Source organism: Typopeltis vanoorti, chromosome 23 (assembly GCF_054136105.1).
Source record: "Typopeltis vanoorti isolate ZY-2024b chromosome 23, IOZ_Tvanoo_1.0, whole genome shotgun sequence".
Lineage (NCBI taxonomy): Eukaryota > Metazoa > Arthropoda > Arachnida > Uropygi > Thelyphonidae > Typopeltis > Typopeltis vanoorti.
In genome coordinates, this window is record NC_143571.1 from 63007874 (window position 1) to 63029353 (window position 21480).

At 35.1% G+C, this 21480-nt stretch overlaps 1 protein-coding gene across 3 annotated transcripts in view; it reads right to left on the reverse strand.

The window, feature by feature from the left end:
• The window catches only part of LOC150093908 (proprotein convertase subtilisin/kexin type 7-like), a 261148-nt gene that overhangs the window by 156602 nt on the left and 83066 nt on the right, over positions 1–21480 (reverse strand). For all 3 annotated transcript variants that reach the window (XR_016550296.1, XM_090412667.1, XM_090412668.1), the window contains exons 7-8: positions 15546–15600; positions 1810–1948 (exon numbers count right to left, since the gene is read on the reverse strand). Coding sequence is in view for 2 of the 3 variants with exons in the window: in XM_090412667.1 (XP_090268793.1) it covers positions 1810–1948; positions 15546–15600 (194 nt within the window). In the remaining variant the exon portion in view is untranslated. The remainder of the gene's footprint in view (positions 1–1809; positions 1949–15545; positions 15601–21480) is intronic.

Below are 21480 nucleotides of genomic sequence, written 5' to 3' on the forward strand. Positions count from 1 at the left end.
TACCTCTGGACTATAAAAATATACACAGAAATGTTTTTGCACACTGTGTTCTTATAAGACATTGAGTTTTGAAAAGTGCATTCTTTTAGCTGTTAATCAACCATGGAATCATAAAGATGGTAATGGCATCTTCTGCTCAGGCAGCATTGTGCAGCATGGAGGTTGAAGTTGACTGTTTGGCTTCATGTAAAATGTGCAATTACTTCTGTATTTTTTTTTATTATTTTAAATTTTTTTTGCATGAGGCAAGTTGTTGGAAGTTTTCTACTTGGTTATACTATAAATTAATGATGCCAAGAATTAGCCTCTATATATATGAGTTGCCCTGTACTGAAAATACTTCAGGTGCAAACTTTGTTTGCTTACTTGGTATAAGGATTAAATCAAGAATATAATTTCTTGCCATCATTAATTTATAGTATAACTAAGTGGAAAAACTTGCAACAACTATCTCTAATCCAGAGTATTTTAATAATAGGGTGTGACACTTTTTGGCTATTTGCATATGGAATATGACTTCTCTTCTGCATTACTTCAACCTTGATATCACCTCTGGGTCTTTCTCCCACTGATGAGACCTCAATGACGGTTGAAATTAATCTGGGTATTTGCTTACACCTTTCCCATAATAGCATTATACAGTTTGGTAAGGATATGTGCTTTGCATTATGGGATACCAAGGCAAGTGATGTGAGGTCATTAGCCTCTATATATGAGTTGCCCTGCACTTTGTTTGCCTACACTTGGATAAAGGATTAAACCAAGAATATAATTTCTTAGCATCATTAATTTATTGGAAGAGGTCAATTTCTAATGTTATTAGAAAGTATGAAATTGGTGTCTTTATTTTACTACAAGGGGATAGATATAGATAGGTATTTAGAAAAAATGCAACTAGAAAATATGTGGAAAGTAACTTCATGCTTTCTCTAAATGAAAGTGTGAATATTTAAAGAAACCATGCATGAAGTTACTTTCTGTATATTTTCTAGTTCTTTTTTTTCCTCTCTAAATGACTGTGTATAGCTCATTGTAAAAAATATGGAAACTAAATTTTAAGCTTCTAATTGAACTGACTTTTACTATTCTCCTTATTATCTAATTGTTTTTCCTATAAATGCCTATCTACATCTCCTTATAAAAATATGAAACTAACTGCACGCTTACCATTTTAATGAAGCCAAAGGATCAAGCATGTTGCAAGATGCTACTCTATCCTTATAATTTCGTGGGTGATCAAACACCTAAAAAGTTCAAGTAGAAGCACCAAAAATCTTTTATGGTTCTTTCATAGTCCAGAGTTAAGGAATTGTTTGTTATAAAAACCTTTTTCACAGAATATGCATATAGTGATTTATGTGGATGTGTGGATGGATAAGGTAACTAATACATTGCCTCAAGACCATAATTTTGCCATTTTTGTGTCAAATTTGTTTCCTACACTACACATCATGGTCTCTACCTTCAAAATCTCTTGACTATAACCAGAAACTATTACAACTGATAGTATTTATCTATTCTTTTATCATCAGGCAGTATGAGAAACCCCTCCCCCCCCCCCCCCAAAAAAAAGTTATTTCTAAAATTAACAAATATTAAAAAGTTAAAAAAAAAAAAACAGTCCTAACTAAGCATGTAAATGCAACGGTTCCATATAAACTGCTTAGGTGTTTCCCAAAATTTCTCCTCTCCAGGATGAAATTCATCTTCATCATATTACAACTGTTATAACAATAAGGAAAAATATTATTTTATCACATATTAGAAGTGTATTATCTACTATATGTTCATATTATATTAAAGACTCACCAATGGTTACAGTATAGATGGAGTTTGCATAACCATCAAAATTACAATTGTCATAACTCACACCACCATTTCCACTAGCAACTACAAAAATAGATCCATATCCATTTCGTCCCATATCAATTCCATGTTTTAATGCTTTCTAAAAATAATAGGAATATAAACAATATAGAATGTATGCATGTGTAAAAACTACAAGGATAATTAGTAACTACGATAATTAAAAGAATGAAGTGAAAGAGAACAGGAATGAGTTCAAATACAGTTTAGCAAAAAAAGAAAGTATGAAATAAGAACAAATGTATGGATTCACTAATTAAAAGGAATGGTATGTGTGTGTGAGAGAGAGAAAATGAAATGTCTTCTATGTTATAATAAGGATAACTATGATTGAGAGTGAGTAAAGATGACCAAATCATTTGTTGTTAGTGGGTATAAATACCTTGATGGCAGTATAAGAAATGCAAGTGAATGAGCTATATAATTAATGAAAAGGTGAGTGTGACTGGTAAAACTAAGTGTTACAGACAGGTGAGCCATAATAACAGTGAACTGAAGTTAATTGCTGATAAATGTATGGCAACTGAGATATGAAAAGATAAATGTATGATTTAAAAATTTTTGGGATACAGAAAAAATTAACTACAATTAAATGAAATTGGTATTAAGCATTGAGAAGTTACTGAATAAGGAAGTAAAGATGTTGGAGTAGCAGTTAATATACTGAATATATAAAAGACTGAATATATAAAATGTGAAAGGTGGCCTAAATGAGCATTTGGCAATTGTCAAAAAAAAAGTGATAGTATGACCATGAACAGAACAAGATCAGTCATACCTTTGGCAAAGTCTCAAACTTCAACCTATTCCTGATAGCATGTCTGTAAGTAAGCTGCAACTGAAATTCAATGAAATGCATCTCCATCATCATCTTCCTAACATGTTAGCCTGTCACAATCAAGTAAACAGGATCAATCACATACTATTATAGCATTAAGTTTACACAAAGCCAAGTTTACTTTATTATTATTATTATTTAGGCCTCCAAGGAGTCAAAAGACTCATCGCGGGAGGTCCTTCCTAGGAAACACAAGTCTATCAAGACTCATCATGGGAGGTCCCTCCTAAGAAACACAAAGTCTATCATACCACTCCTTAAACTCATTGACCATTCTCGCTCTCACCACTCTATCAGGCAATGCATTCCAAGGTTCAACCACCCTCCATGCAAAGAAACCACTCTTCATCCTCTTGCTCACAGTTTCCTTTCGTAACTTCCAAGGATGGCCCCTTGTCATCACTCCCTCCCACTGTTCAACCAAGCGAAAGAACTCCCCAGTGTCAACCCTGTAACCACCTCTCAACAGTTTAAAAGTCTCAATCATATCACCTCTCCTCCTTCTATCCATCAAACTCTGCAGTCCACATTCCCTCAGCCGATCCTCATAATTAACATCGCATAGTCCTGAAACTGTCTTTGTTATCAGCCTCTGTACCCTTTCCACAGTTAATTTATCCTCTTCAAATCCTGGGGACCAAATCTGAAAACAATAGTCTAAGTGTGATCTGATCAGGGTTTTATACAACGGAATGATAATTCTTTTATCTCTGCAGGTCAGTGTCCTTCTCATTATTGCAGCAATCCTCTGTGTTACCTTCACCACCTTTGCAATATGTCCCTGGAATTTCAGTTTTCTATCAATCATCACCCCCAGATCTCGTCTCCCCCTACTTCCTCCAGTACAGCTCTTCCAATCGAGTATGCAGCCTCCCATCAATGTGACCCAAACCTCAAGACCTTACATTTTGCTGCATTAAACCAACATCCCCATTCATTCGTCCATCTGTCTAGCTTATTCATTCAAATCCTCTTGCATGACTACCACATCTGCACTATTACTAATAACCCTTCCCAGCTTCACATCATCCGCAAACAACTGAATATCTCCCTGCCATACACTGACAATGTCATTGATATATAAAGGTTAAACAAAATAGGTCCCAGTACTGAGCCCTGTGGGACCCCACTTGCTAGAGCCTCCTTGAAACTGTCCCGCCATACACAACTCTCTGATACCTATCAGACAGCCAATCCTGAATCCAGTTGACCAACCTGACATCCAAACCCATGTGCTTGCCAACAGATTACAAGAACATAATGCTTGTTTGTCAAATTGCATGTGTTCTCTATCTGGTTTGTCTTTTTCATGGGATGAAAAACCTTACCATGAGACTAGTTAACTCAACCTCAGCTGGAAAGTTACTATAAATGTTCCACATGTCCTAGATGGGATCTGAATCCAGACTTTTCAACCAATGGGCATATTTCAATGTTTACTGAGTTACAGGACTCTCAAGTATGTCCCCCACACACACACCCTGATATAGGGCTCAGTATAACAAGATTGAAAGTTGGTACTTAATTTTATATATTAGGAATTTGATAGATGCATGCATGTATGCATCTATCACATTTCAAAGACTGATGCATTTGACTTACTAAAATCAGGAAAAATGCAAGTGGAGGTGTCTCAAGTGTCAAAGAATCCATACTCAGATGAAGATAACCTACAGTAAGAAATGAGTAACTTTAATGTTAAAAAACGTTTAATTTTCTTGACCACAAAAGTTATGGAATGATTTCTAATAAGACTATATTGATCAAGTACATATAAGAAACAACTACCGTATTTTCCAGTGTATAAGACGCACTTTTTTACCTTAAAAATTCATCTTAAAAATGGGGTGCATCTTATATAATGAAGGTAAAAATTGTTTCCTCTTTTCAAAGTCATACGCACTCCCTTTTATGTTCCAAGATCTTTATAGGCGGTTAATGGTGCGATCAAATTGATGCGTGACCTTCACTTGACTTCTAGCGCATCATTGGCTAAGAACGGGGAGTCCCTATTCAAGTTTCATAATATCTTATCCAAGTAATCAGTTACCGATGTTTATCAGTATTGAGTTGACATGTTGAGATATTTTGTGTTCAGTTTGATATTTCCCCGTAGATTTTAGTGATGGAAAAAAATAGGTGACATTCATATACTTCAAGTTACAAATTGCAGGTTGTAAAACATGCAGAAGAACATAGGAATAGGGAAGCTGAAAGACATTTTGGACCTCCGCCTACAGAAAAAATTATTAGAACTTGGCGTGGTCAGAAGGAGATTTTGTACAATTTGTGTAATGAAAAGCGCGCGAAACGTGGAAAAACTGCGAAGTGGCCAGAACTAGAGACTGAAGTTTTGAAATGGGTGCAAGAAAATTGGCAAAATGGCATTGTTATTTCAACAAAAATGATTCGTACACATGCAGTCAAAGTAGCCTGTGAGCGTAACATTGAAGATTTTAAAGGTGGTGCGTCATGGTGTTACTGTTTCATGAAATGCAGTGGACTTTGTATGCGTACAAAAACCAGTCAAAAAATGCCAAAAGAATACGAAGACAAAATTATTTCTTTTCATAAATATGTGATTCAACATCGAAAAAATTACAATTTTGAAATGGGACAGATAGCCAATATGGATGAAACGCCCCTAACCTTTGATATTCTCTCAAATAGAACTGTAGCTGAGAAAGGTGAGAAAAGCATTACAATCAAAACCAGTGGACACGAAAAAATACACTACACTGTAGTTCTTGCATGTTGTGCTGATGGTACGAAGCTTCCGCCAATGATAATGTTTAAGCGAAAGACTCTGCCTACAGAAAAAATACCAACAGGACTGATTGAACATGTGCATGAAAAAGGTTGGATGGATGAAAGTGCGGATAGATAAAGTATGGAAAAGAAGGAATGGCACACTACTAAAGAAGGAAGCTCTTCTTGTATTTGATCAGTTCCAGGCTCATCTGAAGGATTCAAAAATTCCAAGAGTGCAATACTGAATTGGCTGTCATACCAGGACGACTTACATCACAACTGCAGCCACTTGATGTATCTTTAAACAAACCCTTTAAAGTCTTTATGAGAGAAGAGTGGAACAGGTGGATGATGAATGCCGGTGTACATCAGCAACACCAAAGGGTGCCCTGAAACGGCCATCAATCTCTCAAGGTGTGCGAGTGGGTTAAGACATCTTGGTCGAAAATGAATGAACAAACTATTGTTAAATCTTTCTTGAAATGTGGAATTAGCAATGCCCTTGATGGAAGTGAAGATCATTTCTTATATGAAGATGATGATGAAGAACAAAATGAAGAAGAAAGAGAAGAAATTAATGATGATAGAGAAGAGTAAGATGACAGTGACATGGGTTTTGCAGGTTTCTGAAAGGTCAGTTTACTATTAAAAATTACCTATTATTTTATTCATTTTTTTTTTTAAATCATACTTTAAAGTTTAGGTTTTTTCCAGAAAATTGTATTAAATTTCTTGGGTGCGTCTTATACACCGGAAAATATGGTATGTTATACCAACTAGTTGGTATAACATAGTTGTTTCTTATATGTACTTAATCAATATAGTCCCATTAGAAGTCATTCCAGAGTAACTTTGATGCTAGTGAAAATCATCTGCAAAGACTATCTAATTAGTTACTGCTTGCAGTCCTCAGTTGTGAAAGCAGCTGAATACAGAGCAAGCAATAACTTATTAGATAACTTTTTTAAACTCTAGTGAAGGCCACTAATCCATTCAAAGAAAACAAGATTTGTCTTTGTGGTAGAGATTTTAAAACTGTATTTTTTTACCTATTTTAACCAATCAAAATATAATCCTCTACAAGGTTTTTTCCCTGGTTGGATTAATATTAGAAACAAATTAACAGAAGAAAGGAGAAAAAGGATAGATATCACATCATCAGTAAATGCTGATAATCTAACGTACATCCTAGTTCTGTTGTGCATGTTTGTTCTTGTTAACTATCCGTAACTTAAATATCTTTTGTATATTCACTCAAAATTCATGAACCGAATTGCATACAATAATAACAAGTAATGGGAAGAACAACTTGTCTTCAATCTCATTAAGTTACGTTGTTCCCATTCAAAATATGGATGAGAGCTGCAATATCCCATCCCATCTTCTCTTTTTGTGTTAGCTCAATGGCCTGTCACAGTCAAGTAACTTGGCTTCTTAGAAACCTGATTACAGCTTATGATAGGATGTTTATTATCCTATCTGCATTGTCTGTAAATTGCATCTGTTCTTCTGGTTGGTTTACCTCTTTTGTGAAATGGAAACCCAAACTTTGAGGGGGGGGACACCTTGCTACCTCTATGTGAAGAGCAACTCACCTTAACTTGAAGATCGCTAATAAAGATTCTTCATATTAGGGAGTATTCCAACCCAGGTCTTTCAAAACAAAGGGCATTGTTGATACTGACTTCCAGTATCTCTCTCAAGTCTCCCTCAAGTCCTTGACTCCCTCAAGATCACTGACAGTGATCTTGAGGGAGTCAAGGATTCGTTGAGTGACGCAAGATATATACAACAGCTGTTATAACAAGTCCTGAAAACTTTAATGCATTTAGTTAGAAGTATATTGTTAGCTGTAAAGTAAACAGATGAATTTAATAATTTCAGTTTAAACATAGAGCATAAGAGATTGCTGAAGCTAGATAACTGGAAGGAAACTACCAATAAGACAAAGAAATGTTGAAACCTAATGAGGGTTCTGACATTTTGGAAGTTTATTTTACACTTGGTTAGACTATAATAAATTTAGTTTAATCCTTTATCCAAGTGTAAGCAAACAAAGTTTGGTCTGAAAATATCTTCAGGACTGAGGTAAGGTGGTACATCCCTTGGCGACTCGTAGCAAAGGTGGACCAAGCTCTCATCACTCCTTGTCTCAGTATCTCCCATAATGCAAAGCACATTTCCTTGCGGACATGTATACTGCTATGCATTAAGGGAAGGGCCACTACCCAGACCAGTTTCGACCATTATTGAGGTCTCATCAGTGGGAGGCGGACCCAGAGTAGTGATACTAAGGCAGAAGCAATGAAGAGATCATATTTACTCTATACGAGTTGCCAACTGGTGTATCACCTTATAATTAAATTACTCTGGATTTAGAAAAAGATGTTGGAAGTTTATTTTGCACTTGTTAGACTATAAGAAATTTATATTATATCTATCTAATAAATATATCTACTAAGTGCTAAACAAAATTATAATGAGCTGACAATTTGAACCTCAGCCAACCAAACTGCATCCTATATTGACTTAAACTACAAATAAAATTAACAGTACAACATAATGAAATGTCATACTGGTGTATCACCTAGTTACTCTAGAAGACCCCACTTTTTCATAAAGGAATCAAAAAATCAACAATTTCGATATTAGGTTCAATACCACTTTCCTTCATAACATGATCCATATAAATGATGAATAACAGTAGAGATAATGTGTACCTCTGTTTCACACTTAATTTTACATCAGACCATTTTCCTGTAGTCCTTCAATTCTAACTGCTGACTTACAACTCAAACACAGACCATGTATTGCTTGATATAATGCCCAATTTACACCATATAGTTAGTTCTGAACAATTTTTCAAAAGTTAAATACAGATTAATATAATTAACAGCTATTTAGCCTGTTTTTGTTTAGGAGTGTCCCTTATATTTAATACATTGGCTACCATAACTCAAAAAGGGGGGGGGGGTATATATATTTTTAGGGCATTATGGGTGAGTATAGAAAGCAATTATGGCAGAATAAAAAATGTGGAAAAATTTGTACATAACTTGTTTTTGGTTTAAAGATGCCTTCTAAATCCAAGCTCTTGCTGAAAGGTTGTATGTAAACGGGGGGGGGGGGGGGAGAGAGAACATGGGGACGTGTTTGAGACACGGGGAATTAAGTTTGGAAAATTAAGTATAGTTTCTGAGAAATTCCCATGCTACTCCTCTTAAACACTATTAATATAATTAACGGCTATTTAGCCTGTTAAATACAGATCCTGTTATATTTCCATGATTTCTCAACTATTTGACTTAAAGTGAAAATCTGATCCTGACAACCTTTATTTGGCCTGAATCCAGCTTGTTCTTTTCCAAGTTATTTCCCTACTGAGTATGCTTGCATAAGTTTTACTAGAAATACTCGGTAAGGAAATAACTCATCTCACATTGATTTTCATTTTCCTTTTTAAAGATAATAAGAGAGCACAACTCCAATTAACTGGAATTGGATCCTGTGACCAGGAATTTTGAATTATGCAGTGCAGCCATTGTAAAATGTCTATACCTCCATATTTGAGCATTTCCGGTTGAAAATTATCTACTCTAGCCACCTTTCCACATTTCAGTCATTGCATTCCTCTTAAAAACATTTAAGAGGAATGCAATGACTGCATTCCTCTTAAATGTTTTCTAGGAAAGTGCTGTCACTGCTGGTTTCATTTAGCACTGAGCATCTAGAATATCATTATCTTCAATTTTCATGTTTCCTTCATCATTTCTTATTTCTTTTCTTGTCTAGTACTAATTTATTTTGTAACAAAGTGAGCAACTTTCATTTTACTCTCTGTATATGGAAAATATGATTTCTTCATTGATTTAACCTTAGTATCTTCCTGGGTCTAGATTCCATTAATAAAGATTGAAACCAGCATGGCTAGCATCTCTTCCCATTATGCATAGCAAAATATACAGCTTTATATTTCTCTATGTGAATTTATACTTACACTCTCTAATCAAAAATATCCAGACATCCCTTCTTAGTAGTGCAGATGGCTATAACATCACAACCATGGCTCATATAGGTATAAAAGGAAATGTGCAGTCTTGCATTGTCTTGGACAAACATTAACAGTAAAATGGGCCATACTGAAGAACTCAGTGACTTTCAATATGGCACTATCATAGGATGCCACCTTCACAACAACTCAGTTCAAGAATTTTTTGTCATGCTGCATCTTATCCGATCAACTGCGAGTGATGTTATTGTGCCTAAGAGCATCAGCAGCAACCTTGTAGGCCACATAAAAACAGAGAGAGAGGGGCACTACAAGTGCTGAAGTGGTTGGTGAAAAACAAAAAAATCATCTCTCATCAGTTGAGCCACTTGCTACTGAATTATGAAAGGACTCTACAAGCAATGCCAGCCACAACTGTTCATCAGGAGTTGAAAAACATGGATTTCCATGGCTGTGCAGGTGCACAAGCTCAACACATCAAGAAGGGTAACACATGCACAGCAGATGGAGTGGTTTAGCACTCGCTGTTCTTGGACTCTGAAGCAGCAGAAATACATTCTCTTGTGTGATAAATAACACATCAATATTTATGTTGCTGATTCTTTGCTATTCACCCTATTTCCCTGATATTAAAAAAAAGGGTCTTTGTTAACCATGCAATGTCCCCTAGTGGCATGACATTTCATCATGTATTATCATTTTTTGTGATTAAAGCCAGTACAAAATATAATTTGGTTCACTAAATCCCAAATAGTCAGCCCATCCTCATTCATTCAGTACCAAGGCTAATGCCTAATAACAAGCACAACAAAAGACGATGAAGACTGGACAATGAGTCAGCAGTCGTGGTTGAATCTCTTCATTTCTTAAAGGCTATATGGATATCTTCTTCCAGTTATCTATGTTTTATTCTGAAGTGACTATTTGTCACTTTAGAATAAAGTTTATACAAACATACTTCTCAAGTATGCTTGTATAAATCTTGCTGGAACACTCAACACAAAAATTTCTTTAATTCACACATTCAATTTTATTTTCCTATATAGATTATATAGATTTAGACTATATAATTATTACTATAAGGGCTATTAAATTATCTGAAATTCAGCTTTCTATGCTGGTGTTCAAAAGTTAAGGTTTGTCCCTAGCTTTTGGACACCAGCGCATTTTTACCTGCATATGAAAAAATTTCCATGACTACAGCCAATTGTCATAAATTTATTCCCAGTATGCTAATAAATTATATTACACAAAGCATATCATAAATTTCGTACAAATTAAATTGTGATATGTTTTTGGCAAAAGTTACAAATTTCCTAAGGATGTAGTTAAGGAATTAATACTACAGTGCTTACAGAAAACTTATGTAGAGAGACATTTGAGTATAGAATATATTGAACTGAGATGAACTGCGGTGTGTTGAACCACACCTTGAACTGTGATGCAGCTCTCACAACACAATACCATGCTTAGCATGAAGTGATTCAGGAGTTCTTGCAGAAAACTAGCAAACTCCACCTCCTTCAGAAGAAGGATAAGGCCTTGTATGTTTTCTGGAGGGGAATTGCAAGCAGTATGCATCTCCTTATTGCATCCCAAATGTGTTCTATATGGAGTGCTTAAGGGCCAAAGCTGTATAACTGAGAGGAGACCTCCACATTGCCTTTAAAGGAATGCAGAGAACCGACCAGGGCTTCTGACCTAATGTCCAATCCTCACCTTCTCATGGTGCACCCTGTTGGGTATCTACCTGGATACTAAACGAACGAGGATGAGCTGGCAATTTAGGATTTAGCCAACCAAATTGTAATTCTTATTGGCATAAACCAAATTATAAAATGATGGTACAACATGACAAAATTTCATGCCGACTGGGGCATCGCCCGGTTAAACAAAGCTCCCGTTGTTTTCATCAGGGTGAACAGCGAAAAGTCAGCTACTGGAACAAATCTGAAAAAACACCCCAGCTCAACATCACCAGAGTTAAAGATCAGTACTATCAACATAAGAAGAATGGCAAAGAAATGGAGCTAGCTGAGGAATTAGATAAGTACCAGATCGACATAATAGGGGTGACTGAAACAAAAAAGACAAAAACTGATGAGATCTTTCTGAGCAATAAATACAAAATGTTATATTCAGGCAATGACAATCAAGGAAAAGAAGGAGTAGTTATTGTATTCAACACTAAATAAAAGGCTAATCTACTTGAATGGCAGGCAGTCTCAAGTACAGTGATGTGGGCAAATATCAGAATGGGGAATGGACAATGAGACTTATTTGTGCCTATGGTCCCACAGGAGGTTCGACTAAGGTAGAAGTGGAGGAATTTTTTTAATGCTTTAGAGAAAGCATCTGACACAATGAAAAAGGAAAAGTTGGTCCTTGTTGGGACCAACAAGAACCAGCTAAATAGCAGAGTATGAAATGATTGTCAGACATACAAAAATATATTAGGAAAATTTGGAGAAAAGAGCAAAGCTAATAATAATGGCAAATATTTGTTGGATTTCTGTTTAGTACTGTAACATCATGTTCCAACATAAAAATGTGCACAAATTCACATGGAGAGAAGAGGCAAGAAATAAGAAAAGTCTCATTGACTATGTTATTGTTGATAGTGGTGTTTTCTCCCTGGTGCAGGACACCAGAGTATACATAGCTTTGAAATTGGAAGCGATCACTAATTAGTCTTGAGCAGGATAAAACTGAATTTCGTGCTGAAAAGAATAACATGTAAGAAAGTTTTAAAGTGAATAAATGTTGAGCAGCTCTCAGATGTGAACTGTAGACTAAAATACACAAAGATTATTGAAGAAAAAATTAAAGAGTTTGAGAACAGGAACCAAACCTTGGAAATTCAGTGGCAAGCCTTGAAGAAAACGCTGATTGATTCAGCCAGAGAGGCATGTGGTGAGGTTGTCTGCAAAGATAGAAAAAATCAAAACTTCATGGTGGACACAGGAAGTTAAAGAGGTAGTGAAGGAGAAGAAGAAAGCATATCAAAAGTTCCTGGCAAATAAGTCAGCCTGTGCTTTTAGAGAATACAGAGACAAATGTAAGAAAGCTAAACACTGTAAAACTAGCTAAGCAAAGTTCATGGGAGGACTTTGGCAAGAACATAGAAAATAAATATCAAGAAGGTGGCAAAATATTTTGGAGGTTATTGAAGAAGCTTAGAAATGGAGGAAAGAGTACTGTAAAAAGAGTTAGAGATGATAAAGGTGACATGAAAACAGGAAAAAAAGATATCCTTGAAGTATGGAGTAATTACTTCGAGAAATTGCTAAATGAAACAAGCAGTGATAGCACAGTGGTAAAAAACACTCAACAGGCATACAGTCAGGAATACATATCCATACTTGAAGTAGAAAAAGCCATCAAAGCTTTCTTCAAACACAATTTGCTACCACAACCTTTTGCCTTTTATCCTGTTAAATGCTACCACATGACCCCTTAAGCACATGATTCAAAAATTTGAATGTGTATCCACTTTCTACTCCAAATCATCAGTTATACAAATTGCCCACAAGCTGATTTGTCTGAATTTGCAGCTGTAATTTTCAGAAACAGTATTTATCCTTAGGTTTTTGACACCAGTGTATATCGTGCAGTGGAGCCAGTGTAAAATTTTTATACCTCTACATTTGTTCACTGAAAATCATCTACTCCAGGTGCTTAGTCTCCACATTTCAGATATTGATTTGGCCAATAATGCTGTTTCTTCAATTAACTGATAGTGATCTCTAGCCATATAAATAATAGGACTCCAGTTTGATATATTACCCCCCCCCCCCTGCCACCACCCAGAGGTCAGGCTAGTAATGTTAACAGTTGACCAAACTGGTGATACTTTGGTACGGTTAGATTGTAATGTTGCTAGTCTTTGTGTGCTCCAAATTATGAACTTAATAAGAATGTTGAAATGTTGGGTAATTATCTTGATTTATGTTAAATTAGTTATTATTCTAACATGGTTGTTGTCTTAATAATTCACACCACTCTGCTTCAAACTGCCTACTATTTCAAGAAGTTCATTTTTGCATTTAGTGTTGATACAATAGTTATTCATTGTATCATCATTGAATAACTATTGTATCAATATTAACCCTTGGTGACTAACCCTTGTGCCTACGGCACCAGGGGGTGCAGAATCCCTTTTGAGTCTTGAAAATTCGAGTCATCAATGTTGAAATGTTGGGTAATTATCTTGATTTATGTTAAATTAGTTATTATTCTAACATGGTAATTGTCTTAATAATTCACACCACTCTGCTTCAAACTGCCTACCATTTCAAGAAGTTCATCTTTGCATTTAGTGTTGATACAATAGTTATTCAATCTAGTCTATTTTAGGCTTTTTCATCTGAGTAAAACAAACTATGTCAACACAGTATTTCTGTAGTTCTACGTCTTTTCCACTGCTTCAAACTACCTACCATTTCAAGAAGTTCATCTTTGCATTTAGTGTTGCTACAATAGTTATTCATTCCTTTTTCCTGATAATCAACTGAATAAACCATATGGATATGATTTAGTAATATCTTGTCTATTTTAGGTTTTTTCATTTCAGTAAAACAAACTGTGTCAACCCAGTGTTTCTATAGTTCTACATCTTACAAGCCATTACAGCTGTCTATTTTCAGTTCTCTGACATTTGAAGTTATTCTAGTAGAAAAGTTTTCATTTATCCTACTTTCCTACCTGATAAAATACCAGAGGCTCTGTTCAACCTTGCAATACTCTGCATGAAATTTGGCTATGTTGTGCCATCATACTATATGCATGGTTTAAATTAATAAAGAATACAATTAAGTCAGCTAAATTCCACTAAGGCAAGTGATGTGAAGTCATTAGCCTTTATATATTAGTTGCCCAGAAGTTACTTCACGCACAAACTTTGTTTGATTACACTTGGATAAAGGATTACACCAAGAATATAATTTCTTGGCATCTTTAATTTATAGTATAACCGAATGGAAAAACTTTCAACATCTATCACTAATCCAGGGTATTTTAGTAATAAGGTATGACACCTTTTGGTTACTTGTATATGGAAATATGACTTCTGCATTATTTCAACTTTGGTATCACTTCTGGTTCTGACTCTCACTGATGAGACCTCAATAAAGGTCGAAACCAGTCTGGGTAGTGACCCTTCCCATAATGAATAGGATTATACATGTCTGTAAGGATATGTGCTTTGCATTAAGAAATACTAAGGCAAGTGATGTGAAGTCATTAGCCTCTGTACACAAGTTGCCCAGTTGTGAAGTTACTTCATGTGCAAACTTCGTTTGCTTACACTTGCATAAAGGATTAAACTAAGAATATAATTTCTCGGTGTCTTTAATTTATAGTATAACCAAGTTTCAACTTTCGTCAGCTAAATTCCAAACTGTCAGTCCATCCTGATTTGTTTAGAGGGATGGTAACACCATTTATTCCCCCAAAGAACATAGACAACATTCTTTATCCCTAACTTTTGAAGACTGGTAAGGAAGCCCATCTCCACTGTAGCCATCACACAGCTAGCCGAAGACTAGCTATGTTTCATAGGCATCCAGAGAGTGTGGCAGACAACTGCCACATCTCACGGTCCTTCCTAAACACTATTTGTTACTGTTTGAAATAATGAGTTCTGTGGTTGATTTCTTAAGTTGCAGAGTTAAAAATCCAAGTTTCTGAGATAAAAACTCTACTTGCATGTGCCAAAAATCAACTAACTTGGGAACCAGTTAAAACCAATTTGAAAAAAGGTCTTGGAAAAAAAGAAGTTTCTCTAGTCAGAAACTAGAATTAAATTTATAATGGCTTTTCTTCTGGGTCTAGTGCTATGTAAGTATACCATTTCCAAAGGACCATACAAGCATTCAGAGCATGGATCACATGAAGATGAGGACTAATAATGTTCAGGAATTCCTGTTAACTGCCTAGTTTTGACCTTAAGTATACAAATTTCTACAACCAACTTCATTACATGCAGAAATATATCAGTTGTATATAAATAACTTAGATTTGAACAGTAACTTAAACAATCTACTTTACAAAAAAGTAATACAAGGATTAATTTCTGCTTACCCTAGCTAAATAGTTTGGTCCTTCAACAGTTAGGCCATCATCATCTGGACCCCAACTAATAAAAAAAAAAAAAAGGTTGAAAATTTATCAAAACTGAATAAAAAAATAAATGAAAAAATTTATAACCTTAATTTTAAAAAATTGTAATTTTATTTTTAAAAAAATTTTAATCTTATTAATTAAAAATTATATTCTTATTGTGGAATGTTCCATACAGTGATAGATTGAAGATTTGGCAGATTAGAAGGAAAAGAGGTGACATGACAGAAACATTTGAGCTCTAAAAGGGTTTTATAGAATGGAGATAGAGTAACATTTTCAGTATATGGCAGGTGGTGACAGAACAAGAGGTCATCATGGAAAGTTAGGTAAAGTTTCAATTAGCAAAAATGTGAGATTAGATTCTTTTCTAGAAAGGTGGTGAATGAGTGGAATGGGTTGATTGAAGTGGTTGTCAGCTCTTCGCCAGTGAAATAGTTTAAGGAGAGGTATGATAGGCACTGTTAATAATGGTTAGTTATTCCCATGATGAAATTTGGTTGCAATTGTGAGAAAGATATATGTATATTATGATGTTTCTGGGCAACTCCCATGACAAGTCTTAAATTAACACAAGATTTACCTGTCAGATCGTGATATGTACTCCCAAGGATGTACAACAAGATACTATGACATGGAACACAATTACAGGTTAATTACTTTACCAGTTTTCAATCAACAAGTTTCTTACAAGTCATGTTGTTACTTATCAAGGCAAATCTTCAACATGATCAACTCTTACATTTCTGTCTTCTAAAGCATTCTTAGTCCATAAATTAAAGATACCAAGAAATTATATACTTGGTTTAATCCTTTATTCCAACAACCTTCTCTAATATTAAAATATTAGAGAAGGTTGTTGGAAGTTTTTTCCACTTGGTTATACTATAAACTAAAGATACCAAGAATTTATATACTTGGTTTAATCCTTTATCCAAGTGTAAGCAATCCAGTTTGTGCCTAAACTATTTTCAGGACTGTGGCAACTTGTATAAAGAAGCTGAGACTTCACATTACTTGCCTTAGGTCTTGCTTTACTTTATACAAGTGCTGGTCTGGGTAGTCACCCTTCCCATAATGCACAGCATTATACATGTCTGCAAGGAAATGTGCTTTGCATTATGGGATACTAAGGCAAGCAATGTGAAGCCTCAGCTTCTTTATATGAGTTGCCCCAGTCCTGAAATTAGTTCAGTTGCAAAATTGTTTGCTTACACTTGGATAAAGGATTAAACCAAGTATATACCGTATTTGCCGGCGTATAAGACACTTTTTTTCTTTGAAAATAGGTCTGAAAAACAGAGTGCGTCTTATACACCAATACTCAGTTTTTTATTATTTTCATTTCTGAAAATTTTCTCTGTTCCGAGTTACGTGATTTCTTTATTGCTTCCTTGCGATGTGTGTGAGAGCATTTCAGTTATGTAGAGCAGTGTTTCTCAAACTTCAGACATCCGTGTTCATGTGATTGGTGCAGTATTAACAAAAGATTGTGCTGTTAAATGACAAAGACAAGCCGACAGTTGAGTTGAAATGCTAATTCTCTTCAACCGAATTCCTAGTATAATATCTGAAACACATTCAATATATATTTCATCGTTTTAACACGTTCACTCAAGCAAAACCATATGTTGCACCGGCAAAATATGGTTTTGCTCGAGTCATACAGCATTTTCTGTAGGAGGGAGACGCGATTCATTAGTTAGTGCTGTTTTTATTCCAGTTGTCTCTAATTCACTGTTTGCTGAGAAATAACTTCACGTATTCTATGCGTTAATGATGCATAGCCGAAAATTGCCACGACCCCCTGAAGACCTTTTACGTACCTCCGGGGGTACCACACTTTGAGAAACACTGACGTAGAGTTCAGTGGATGTGCATGCACTATCATTGACGATCACAGCTGTGTCCTGTTCGTTTAAACTTTCAGATTGTTGTCGCAGTTGTGAATGGTGATAAATTTCTGCCATTAAATTTTCTCTAAATTTCTTGGCAAATTATGGCTGAAAAATGTTGGCATTGTTACAGTATTGCATACAAGCTATGTGTGATTGCGTATGCTAAAGAACATTGAAAATGGCTGCAGATAGGCATTTCGGACCACCCACAACTGAGAAATGATAAGAACTTGGTGGAATCAGGAAGAGGATTTAAAAAAGCAACTCACAGTAAACATAACCTATGAAGTGGAACTGCAAAATGGCCAGAACTTGAGGCAGAACTGAATACTTGGATTTTAGACCACAGAAAAGCGGGACTTTCAGTGTCTGCAAAAATGATTATTCATCAAGCAAAAGCGATAGCCACTAACAGAGGGATCACCAACTTTACTGGATCAACATCATGGTGTTCAAGATTCATGAAGAGAAACCAGCTATGTATGCGGACTAAAGCAAAAATATCACAAAAGATGCCAGCTGAATATGAAGAAAAAATGATTGAATTTCATCGATTTGTCATTAACGCAAGGAAACGAGAAAATTTTGAACTTGCACAAATAAGAAACACGGACGAGGTTCCGCTGACTTTTGATGTGTCCTCAAACAAAACTATAGATTCCAAGGGCACTATAAGTGTTACTATTAAAACTTCGGGGCACGAAAAAACTCACTACACGGTTGGTTTATCCTGCTGTGCTGATGGGACAAAATTGCCGCCACTATTGATTGTTAAAAGGAAGATGCTACCCAAAGAAAAACTGCTTAAAGGAGTGTTTGTACATGTTCACGCAAAAGGCTGGATGGATGGAGGAGGAATGAAGTTATGGATAGATAAAATTTGGTCTAGGCATCTAAAGGACTGTTGAAGAAGCCTGCCATGCTAGTATGAGATCAGTTTTGTTCTCACAGAACAGACAAGGTTACAAATAAACTCAAGGAATTGAAAACTCAGTTAGCTGCAATTCCAGGAGGTCTAACTAGTCAGCTTCAACCTTTAGATGTCTGTATTAATAAACCATTTAAGGGATTTATGAAGGAGAAGTGGAACAGCTGAATGCAGTCTTCAGATTTTGAGGTTATGACATCGGGAAGAAACCTAGCATTTTGCAAGTTTGTGAGTGGGTCAAAGCTTCATGGGATGATGTGAAAACTGAGACAGTGGTTAAATCATTTAAGAAGTGTGGAATCAGTAATGTACTGGATGGTACAGAGGACAATTTGTTGTATGAGGACTCATATTCTGATTTAGAAGAGGTTTCAAGTGTCTCTTCATTTATGGAGACATCCAAATACCTAATCCCAGTTAGATTAACTATTTGTTGAAAGTAGACCTACTTATTACTTTATATTTGAGATACTGTAAATTCATTATAATATTTAGTGATAAAGTTTTTTTTTCCTAAAAAATGTGTACAAAAAAGGGGGCACATCCTATATGCCGGCAAATACGGTAATTTCTTAGTATCTTTAATTTATAGTATAACCAAGTGGAAAAACTTCCAACTTTCTTAGTCCATTCAGATCTTAGACCCTCTAGATTTTTTTCCATGTTATCTTTGCTTCAAATACCTATGTTCTGTGACTCTTTCATCTTCCATTCTGCTTAAGGAACTATACCGACTTAGATAAGCTATGCTTACATATTCTTGGATAATAATAACATCCAGTTCCTTTCTGATATTTCCAATTTAATATGGTTCTATCACTGAGGCCATCCATTCACTCCCCTAATCTTCGTAACAGCTATCTGTGGTCTCCAATTTTTGATCAACTGTTTTGTATTTAACCTAACTCTCTAATTCATACGTTAAAATTGGTTTGAACACTATCTTGCTACTTTAGGTATTAAGAATAGAGAAAGATTTTGGAGAATCTTTCTCTATTCCATATAACTTTATATGGAGATATATTTGTTATTTTCACTAATAATTGCAAGTTATTTGTAAAAACAGCTCAAAGGTTTACTAATTCTACAGATTTATCAAAACATGAAACTATTTCCATGCCCATTTTCACAGTTTATCTTGTAATGTAAATTTTCATATAACAGTAGTTATTTATTTTTATTAAAGTCTTGAAAGTTTGTAGAAGATTCATTTAAGAAGACAGTATCATTAGCAGAGAAAAGAACTAAGTTAATATCCATAATTCTGATATCAGGTTTAATGTGACTTCTCTTAACCATTAATTCTTAAGCACAAACCATTACAAAACTAAAACCGAACACGTAAGAACCATTACATAAAAGTAAAAAACAAACACGTGAAGCATGGAAGCTGGCACAGGTCAGTTATTGTTCAGTAGGTATGCATGATGGTTAAAGAAAAGTTAAAGTCTGATGTGTAGAAAGATCTAATAAGTGACTTCCAAATATAAAATATTTCTTGTGAGCAGATAACCAGTGTAGCCTCTTCAAAGTCGTGGGCACTGAAGTTGTCTTCTATGTAAGGCATGGAGCTCTCGTGTCCCATTCAATATTGTGATAAATGTGTGAGAAGTGGAAAGCAAGGAATGAACTGTCTTCTCTGTTGTTATTAACGACTCCAATGTGCTCTTTTTGACAAAAGGCAAAAACTAGTGACATCTTTCTAAGGAATAAATACAAAATGTTATATTCAGGCAATAACTTTCTTACATGTTGTTCTTTTCAATATGAAGTTCAATTTTATCTTACTCAAGACTAAATGGTGATCACTTTCAATTTCAAATCCTCTGTACACTCTAGTGTCCAAACCAGTGAGAAAACATCAGAGAAACAGTAGCTATAGTATTCACCACTAAATATGAGGCTAATCTTCTTGAATGGCAAGCAATATCAAGTAGAGTGATGTGAGCAAATATTAGAATGGGGAGCTGGTTCTACTAAGGTAGAAGTGGAGGAATTTTTTGAGGCTTTAGAAGAAAGCAACTGACACAATGAAAAAGGAAAATTTGGTCCTTGTTGAAGATCTAAATAGTAAAGTTGGAAATGATTGTCAGACATACAGAAATATTTCTGGAAAATTTGGAGAAAAGAACAAAGATAATAATAATGGCAAATCATTGTTCAATTTCTGCTTAGGACATGGATTGGTTATTACTAACACAATGTTCCAACATAAAAATGAACAAAAATTCACATGGAGAGAAGAGGCAAGGAATAACAAATGTCTCATTAACTATGTTATTGTTGATAGTGATGTTTTCTCACTGGTGTCAGACAGTAGAGTGTACAGAGGATTTGAAATTGATCACCATTTAGTCTTGAGCAGGATAAAATTGAATTTCATATTGAAAAGAATAACATGTAAGAAAGTTTTAAAGCAAATAAGTTTTAAATACACAAGCATTACTCAAGAAAAAATGAAAGCGTTTAAGAACAGGAACCAAACCTTGGAAATTTAGTGGCAAGCCCTGAAGAAAACACTGATTGATTCAGCCAGAGAGGCATGTGCTGAGGTTGTCTGCAAGGATAGAAAAATCAGAACTTCATGGTACACACAAGAAGTTAAAGAGGCAGTGAAGGAAAAGAAGAACGCATATCAAAAGTTCCTGGCAAATAAGTCAGCTTGTGCTCTTAGAGAATAAATACAGAAACAAATGTAAGAAAGCTAAACACTATGTATAACTAGCTAAACAAAAGTCATTAGAAGACTTTGGTAAGAACATATAAAATAAATATCAGGAAGGTGGCAAAATATTCTGGAGGCTGTTGAAAATGCTTAGAAATGAAGGAAAGAATGCTGTAACAGGAATTAGAGAGGATAAAGATGGCATGAAAACTGGAGAAAAAGATATCCTTGAAAGCTTTTTTCACCAAGATATCCTTGGTAAAAAAACACTCAACAGGCATGCAATCAGCAATACACATCCTTTTTTTTTTTAGGATTACATGGTGGTCAGCATTCACTGTGAAGAATTTATGAAGAAATTCCAACACAAGTGTTAGAATAATTACTTTACTTATCATTAGGAAA